Source organism: Eschscholzia californica, unplaced genomic scaffold (genome assembly GCF_041429995.1).
Source record: "Eschscholzia californica isolate CP2 unplaced genomic scaffold, dmEscCali1.0.p SCAF_1, whole genome shotgun sequence".
NCBI lineage: Eukaryota > Viridiplantae > Streptophyta > Magnoliopsida > Ranunculales > Papaveraceae > Eschscholzia > Eschscholzia californica.
In genome coordinates this window covers 63,647,139-63,655,877 of record NW_028238198.1, presented here as the reverse complement: position 1 = coordinate 63,655,877, position 8,739 = coordinate 63,647,139, and the positions used below count along the sequence as shown (strand labels likewise).

General features: G+C 35.0%; 1 protein-coding gene across 2 annotated transcripts; it reads right to left on the bottom strand.

Annotated features, from left to right (window-relative positions):
• Nucleotides 1-4,068: 4,068 nt before the first annotated feature.
• LOC147568168 (uncharacterized) lies at nt 4,069-8,395 on the bottom strand. 2 transcript variants are annotated; one of them, XM_086670641.1, is made up of 8 exons: nt 8,171-8,395; nt 6,380-6,667; nt 6,078-6,284; nt 5,888-5,977; nt 5,688-5,792; nt 5,289-5,591; nt 5,100-5,180; nt 4,069-4,255 (listed from the first exon to the last, which is right to left on the bottom strand). In XM_086670641.1, the coding sequence occupies exons 2-7, from the start codon at nt 6,635-6,637 to the stop codon at nt 5,151-5,153; spliced, it is 993 nt and encodes a 330-aa protein (XP_086526767.1). In that variant the 5' UTR covers nt 6,638-6,667; nt 8,171-8,395; the 3' UTR covers nt 4,069-4,255; nt 5,100-5,150. The 2 variants fall into 2 exon arrangements, with proteins under 2 accessions (XP_086526767.1, XP_086526774.1); XM_086670648.1 differs by having other exon boundaries at nt 5,888-5,974; nt 8,171-8,359.
• Between the last annotated feature and the right edge of the window lie 344 nt (nt 8,396-8,739).

Genomic DNA, 8,739 nt, shown 5'->3' with positions numbered 1-8,739 from the left:
TCTTTTCTTTGTCTTATTTATTTCCATGTATTTCATTTATCAATGTATATGTCTCTAAATTCAATGAGTAGCTAATCTTGTATCTAGGGTGTAGAGGAAACCCATACTTGGGCTTATTTTGAGATATGTTAATAATTAGTAAATCCTTTTATTGAGTTTCAATGTTTATTAGTTGTCATTTCATATTGATTCTATGATCTTTTCATCATTCATGCATTATAATTAGATACTTCATGCTTTTCTTAAGTTATTAGATGAGATATGCTTTTTAGATAATGAATGATAATTTAGGAATTTTGTTTTATATGATAGTCAATCAAATATAAATGGATTTTGAATTGAGTTATTAAAGAATATCTTCCGAAATCTAAATAGTTTATTATGTTAGATTTTGAGTTATACATGAAAAAAGGGATTTGTCTTTCTCACTTTTATTGATGATTTTAGTAGAATAACAAGGATTTATTTCTTAAACAATAAATCCGAAGTATTTGAACTATTCAAAGAGTTCAAGAACATGGTTGAGAAACAAAGTGGTTTTATGATAAAGAAACTAATTAAGGTCCGATAGAGGTGGAGAATATACCTCAAGAGCATTTGATATGTTTTGTAGAGAACATGGGATTGTTCATGAACTTACTCCGTCATACACACCACAACTAAATGGAGTTGACGAAAGGAAAAATCGCACCATATTAAACATGGCAAGAAGCATGTTAAAAGAAAAAGGTTTGCCTAGAGAATTTTTGGGTGAAGCCGTTGCATGTACCGTATACTTGTTAAATAGACGTCCCACTAAAAGTGTCTATATGAAGACCCCGCAAGAGGCATGAGGTTATTACAATCCTAGTGTATCTCATTTAAAGATATTTGGATGCATTGCTTATGCAAAGATACCGGAAGCAAGAAGAACAAAACTTGATGGCAAAGGTGAGAAATGTATCTTTCTTGGGTATAATGAGCAAACGAAATGTTACAAGTTGTTTAATCCAATTGTCAATAAAGTTCTATTTAGTAGAGATGTGCTATTTGAAGAAGATTTGACATGGGAATGGAAAGGAAAAGAAATTATTGAAGTTGAACTTAGACTTGAAGGAGAAGAAGAAGATGCACCACCAAGAGAATTTCAAAGAGACCCGCAAACACCATCGTCCTCATCTCCATCATCCTCATCGTCGGGGGAAATTCTAATGAAGGGCCAATGAAAACTAGAAGTTTGAGAGAGATTTATGAAGTGGTTGATAATGAAGAAGAATTGAACTTGTTTTGTTTTCTCATGGATTGTGATCCTATTAGTTATGAAGAGGCCATCCAAGAAGAAAAATGGGAAAATGCAATGAATGAAGAAATTAATACAATTGAAAAAAATTATACTAGGGAATTGACAAGTTTACCAAAGGGATATAAACCTATTTGTGTAAAGTGGGTGTACAATACAAAGAAGAATGCAAGTGGAGAAGTCCAAAGATATAAAGCAAGACTTGTAGCTAATGGTTACAAGCAAAGAGCCGACATTGATTATAGTGAGGTATTTGCTCCCATTGCTCGTATGGAAACAATAAGATTGGTAATCTCTATAGCGGCTCAATATTCATGGAACATTTATCAACTTGATGTCAAGTCGGCATTTTTGAATGGTATCGTAGAGGAAGAGATATATGTTGAACAACCTTTGGGGTATGTTAGAAAGGGAAAAGAAGATAAAGTTTATAAGTTGAAGAAGGCCCTTTATGGGTTAAAGCAAGCTCCACGTGCATGGAATGCAAGAATTGATAAGTATTTTCAAGAAAATGAGTTTGAAAAGCGCCTCATGAGCGAACCACTTGCCGATCCAAGCTCTTATAGGAGTCTGGTGGGAGGTCTTCAATATTTAGTCATGACTTGACCAGATATTGCTTTTGCAGTTAACTACACTTGCTCAGTTTATGCAAGCCCCAACCTTTTCTCATCTCATATTGGTCAAGAAGATTTTGAAATACATCAAAGGCTCTCTTGATGGAGGAATTCTAATTCATGCTGGCAATCTCTCTGAATCAGTTGGATATTGCGATTCTGATTGGGCTGGTTGCCCCGATACCAGAAGATCGACCTCAGGTTTTTGTATATACCTTGGGGGTTCTCTGATTTCATGGGGATCAAAGAAGCAACCAACAGTTGCAAGATCCACCACTGAAGCGGAATACAAAGCTCTTTCCTCTGGTGCGGCTGAACTTGTTTGGATTTCGTATCTCCTTCTCGAATTGAAATTCCCAATTGCTGGTTCTTTTGTGTTATACTGTGATAATTTGGGAGCTAAAAGTATTGCTCTCAATCCAGTGTTTCATGCCCGTACTAAACATATCGAAGTTGATTATCATTTCATTCGAGATTTGGTAACTTCAGCTCAACTTCTTATTCAGTACATTTCCTCCTCTGATCAGCCAGCCGACGTCTTTACTAAAGGTCTTTCGAAAGACTCTTTCTTATTTCTTCGTCCCAAGCTTTTGTCACTCCTTTCCTCGATTCCAAAGCATGAGGGGGCATGATAGAAGACTCAGTACTTATGAAGATGGTGTAATTCAGGTGTCACTATTTCTGAAAAGTAAAGAGAAGGAGTGCCTCTAGCCAACAATGAATAACAGTAGACACAAATGGAGCAAGGCCCGGTTGTTACTTGTAACTAACATGTTTTGTTATGTTCAGTTAGAGTCTAACACACTCTTACTCTCTCTAATTCTCTCTCACTAAAAGTCTATAAATAGTCTTCTAATACTGTAATCTGGGTGAGATTAATAAAGTTTCATTTCTGAATTCTATTTGAGAGAAAACTCTGATTCGTTTGTTTTCTAATAGGGGCATATGGTACTCTCGCTTCTATTTATGCCAATGCAAGTCTTATTGACAAGGCCAACACAGTACTCGAAGAAGTTGAGGATAAGATGATAAAAACTTTTCGCAGTCGAAGTGATTATCATATTGTTATAGGATTACATGCTCTCACTTCCAATAAGTCGGGGGGTATATCGGGCATGGGAATCACTCAAGTATGTTTATCCAACGACAACAAATATGAGCTATGTTTCATTGCTTCGTGCTCTGGTCGATTGTTTCATCTCTGGGTACTCCACGACAGAACCAAGGTATTCTGAATCTGATTGAAGCCAAATGGGATGATCTTGTGGGCCATATGCCTCTGAAGATATGTTACCCTGATTTGGAATATGATGAGTGGCGTATAATCACTGGGAAAGACCCAAAAAATACGTGAGTGCTTTCTTTGACGTAGAAATAGTTTCTGCAACATCTTTTCTCTTCCTTTTATTTTGGCTTACAAAGAGCTTAAGCATGACTAAATTTTCTTTTTTTTAATATTGCAGCCCTTGGTCATATCATAATGGTGGATCTTGGCCGACACTCTCGTGGCAGGTATGGTGAACTTTTTTTTTCCAGTAAATAAGTCTGGTGTATATCATTTGTTCTTTTGTCTTGTGATGATTAGGGCAGTGGTATATTATTTTTGTCCCCTAACTTCCTATTTTTCTTTGGTTCTTCAATTCACATTAGCTTGTATTAAGATGGTACAAAACAGACCAGATTTAGCTATGGATCCAGATCGTAGCTGATACGTGGAAGTCCGTAGCCGATGCTCTGTTGCTACGACCTTAACCCCGTGACTGAAAGTGCCGTAGCAAAAGGTTTTTGCTACGACGTTTTTGCTACGGCGGTGGTCCGTAACAGAAGTTTCTCATCTTTCGTTACGAACTTTCTCGTAGTTAAAGGTCTTATTTTTTTTCAAATAATATAACCGTTGGATGTGAAGTAGTTACGGTACAATCCGTAGCAACAGGTCCCAATGTCCAAAATAATATGATTGTTGGATGTGTAGTAGTTATGGTGTAGTCCGTAGTAAAATGTCATGTATTATTTTTTAAATAATGTGATCATTGGTTTTTTTGTTACAACAGTTCCCATAGTAAAAAGGTCAAAGCGAAAGGTGAATTACTACATCAATACCTGACTCAGTAGACCTGTTATATACACACGTTAATTGATATTACTACATAACTAAGATGCACATACAACAAGAGGTAGAAATTACTAATCACATTCATTCAATACTCATTAGAAATCGATTGTATTTAGACAAAACCATCCAGTCACTTATATCCATCATACCTAAGAGTTGAACCTAATACTAACAAAAATAATCTTTTGGACATCAATAAAATATTAACAAAAAAGAATCTCCCTCCAGCATACCCTTGTCCAACTTCTCCTGCATCATTACAATATAAAATATCATAAAAAACCACATATAGTGAAGATGGTCATGAAGAAAGAAAATGAATATTTGAGTTAACTTGATAATAAGGAATACAGGAAAGCATGAGACAAAAAAAAGTATGAGGCTGCTAACGTTGGCCCTATGAATACAAGTGTTATGCTGTTAATGTTGGTCCATATAAATATAAGTATCTTGTTCTGAATAATTAGCCCAACAAGGAGGTCAATGAACATAGAAAACCAAGAGCAAAAGTAGCAAAAAGCACTTGGCGACCTAGCTACATGAAGCACAATAATTATAGTTTGAATGAACAACAGGTTAGTTTTACATTTTCCTAAAGTAATAAGATGATGGGATGAGATGCTAGCCTAAGAACAAAATAATTCTGGTTTGAAGTTCACGAATATAACTAAAACAATATTCACACAATCACACATAATAATTTCAGCTAAAATACAACAATCAATTATTAAGGCAACTAATTTACTTCACAAATAGTAGAGATTAGATAGTGTTAGACATCTGACATATTTCTTGTCAAAGTTACTTTAGAATGATCAATCAAGACATAATTGAATGACATATATGATCTATATACTTACTTGGGTCACCTAGCTAGATAATTGAATGACATATATAGATATATTAAAATCAATGATGAATAGATATAAACTAAATTAAGTTTTTTATAATACAAAACTTGCAATGGATCCCAAACAGATTCATTCAGAAATCTACATAAAGGACAATAGGTTAACTTAGAATGCCTACTTGAACAGATATGTTGAAGAAAGTGAATCATAAATATATCGAATAAAGTGACTTATAAACGTACCACATATAATATCAATCTCATGGCTTCCAAAAAAAAATAGTAGGACGCTTATTATTGCTCAGTGCTGGAGGATGAAGTACCCTATAAATAGTTAAAGTAATTATTATCTATTTTAGATAAGAAAAATACTTGAAACTTCGACAAATTTAAATAATTTTTAGATTACACACATATATAAAATGTACATACCTGATGAGATAGTCGTGATATCTCTCTCCTCATTTGATCCATAATAGTCAACATATCATCACGATCTTTGCGTAGCATTTCAACTTGTTCAGTCAAATTGTTGATTTTGTCATCGTTGTTGTTAGAACTTGAAGAACTTTTATCAGTTTTGTTAAATTTCATTTTGGGTCCTACAACACGCCATCGCCCCTTTTTCTCCGGTCCTACAACTTGCGAGTAGATGTCTCCAGCCAAGTACACAGTAGATTCTTGAAATAAGACGACATCTTCGCCACCGGTGCTTAAAATCTCATCCATATTGTTCTGCATTAGTAAGTATACACAAAAATGCAAATTTAAAGATGAATACCCATTATAAAAGGTACATATCAAGCAACTGCAAGCATATTAAAATCATACTATTCTCTCGATTGCGACAATGGAAGCTACGCTTCCATCCGAACGACGATGTGTCTTCTTATAAAGCAAGGATCGCGTAACCTTGACATTCATTGTAGCTTCTATCTATACGAAGAAAGGAAATAGAGGAAAAAAAACAAATGATATAAGTAATTTTACTTTAATATACCTCTTCTTATGATAATTTATGTGGATTTTACCTCCTTAGCATAATTCATATTAGATTTGGAACCACCAATATGTGGATCCTTGCTCATCGCCTTATTCTTCTTGTTTGTCTCTCTTGCCTTCTGTACCATGAAGTTGAGTTAACGATTAACTATACTAATCATTAAGATTTATGATGAAAAGATATAATATATATACATATGTAGGATGACATAGAGAAACCTTAAAGTCAGGATTTGTATGCCAATAATGCACCATATTCGCCCATTGAGTTGGTATGACACTTTTTGGACAGTTAGCATACCAGTCGTTATCATTGTTGTACGGGTCAAAATATTTCCGCTTCATTTTGTACTTGTGACTCCTCCAACAATTGTTTAGAGTAATCTCTAACCAACTATCATATCCTTTGGGGATGTCGAAGATATTCTAAGAAAACGGAACATTTATGAAAAAACAAAACACATCAAAGAAAATCATTTATAAAATTAGACAGAAAGAAAAAGTGAGAACAATAAAATTACCTCCAAGTCATCTTTCACCCGTTTAACCCTCTCTACCATATCAATCATTTTGCTCCATACAGGCGCGTCGAAAGGAAAGTGTTCACCATCTTTGGCTAACTGTCCTACATAAGCAGCTAGTTGTGTAGAATTTTTACCATAAGGAACCCCACCCTGAGTAGTTACTGCAAGTTTGGTCCCGGGAGGTATCTTTGACAAAAATTTCAACTTAGCTAGACCTCTTTTTCGTTTAAGAGATTGGGATTGTTCTTCGGCCATCAGTCTCCTAATAGTTTTATATCCTGTCACCTATACAATTTTCCAAGTTAGATCATTAGAAAGAAAACGTAGGTTAATATTGAAGAAAAATGTACATTGATATTCCCCATCATTAATGTCCATGATGACACCATGTTGTATACGTGCCTAACATCCCTCTACATACAAAATGGTCATAGATGGTGTCTCGATCTTTGAAGCAGAAGTTCTTACAATCTATACATGGACACCTTATAAGACCTTCCTCGTTAACATAACCATGAGCAAAAGCATAATCTAAAAAAGCAAAAACTCTGTCATCGTAACCTTGAGAATTTTACACATATGGATCCAACTTTTATCCAAATCAAAACCAACGAGACAACTTAAGAGATAGAGGGAGAAGAACACTAATATGCTTTAATTTTTCTACCAATCAAGAAAAAGAGGAGGAATACCGGACAAAATGAATCCTGCAAATTCTGGTTAATAATTAAGAACCTAACTACCCTGTAAACCCTGAAACAGTGTTGCTTTTCAGTGAGTTATAACATATCGGACAAGCTAATATATCTTTGTTGTTGCTCTCCACCTTCTCAGATGAAGTACTACCCTCGATATAAAAGTCATCTCAAGTTAAGCAAACAATAATGAAAAAGTACCGAAGTCAGATAATAGAAGGGATCGATAGAAAAATTAAATGAAAAGTATTAACCTCATAAGCAGAGGAAATTCAGATAATTTTCATTCAAATAGCTACAAACTATCTCATTCGACAATTTAAGAGTTAAGGGAAACAAAGATAAATGATAAAGAGGAATAAGCCATCCAAGTTTTCATGCTTACCTCAAAATCACCCTAGTCGATCCTAATTATGAACAATTTGGAACCTACTAATACTTTCATCTCAAATCAATCCTAAACTTTGGTTATATTCACTTTAAACTTTAAAGATATGACTCTACAAAGAGGTCAAAGCATTGTAACACGACGAATTAAACAAGTTAAATAATCGAATTAAACAAGCTCTGATTTCCACTTTTGGCCACTTCATCTCAATCTTCCTCGGATTCCAAAAACAGAGAATACGAACGAAACCCTCTTTGGACAAAACGAACAAATTTCTAGAGAGAGAAAAAAAATGGTGTCGGACTCGGAGCTTATAGAGAGGCTTCGTGAAGTTGAAAGAAATTTAGACCTTAATACAACTACTACGACTACCGCCGTAAACTTGAGGAAGATTTCGGAGTTGATTTATTGGAGAAGAAAGCTTTTGTTAGAGAACAAATCGACTATGATTACTAACTCAACTTTGATGTTAAAAAAAATTCATAGATTCTAGGTAGGGTTTTTTGGGATACTTCTGATGATGTTAGAAAATTTCGAGTTTGAGATTCAAACATCATATTTCTATTCTTTTAAAGCTTTTGCAGCAGAATCATAGATTGGTTTCCAGCAATAGAAAATTAATCTAATACAACTACATCAGTTTTTCAAGCAATTGCAAATTTAGGGTTTTCAATAATGAAACAAAATCAAAAGATAAAGAAATACCTGACTTATTTCCCACCCAAAAATTAGTAAAACCCTTCTTCAAAACACTTGTGCTCTTTATCTCTCTCTACTCCCTCTCCTTCTTTCTTGAAACCTTCTGCTGGAGTGGTACTTATCTTAAAGACTTGCTCGGAAATTCTTCTCGTCGAGCTCGGAAATCTCTCTTCGTCGCTCCAAAATCTCTCGCTCAGAACTTTTAGGTTTGTTCTATTTCCCAAATAGAACAAACTGTTTAGGGATGATTTGAGCACCTCAAAACCTAGCGTCTTTTTCAGAAGGCACCCGAAAATTTGTCGTCTTTTACACTAAGCACCCCAAGGTGTAGGCGCAACTTCTAACTTTTTGGCGCAATATCTGAATTCTTGGCGGAGTTATTTCGCGCCTAACTTGATTTCGCCAATTTTGATCCATTACCTACGGGCAAGCCGTAGCAACCGCCCACCAATTGCTATGCCTATCAAGCCATAGCCAAAAGATGCCTTTTTCAAATTTCACACATTGTGTGTGGGAGGCACATTTAACACGGACGCATGCGTAGCAAGTGCATAAGTAGTTCGTAGTTGTTGGTC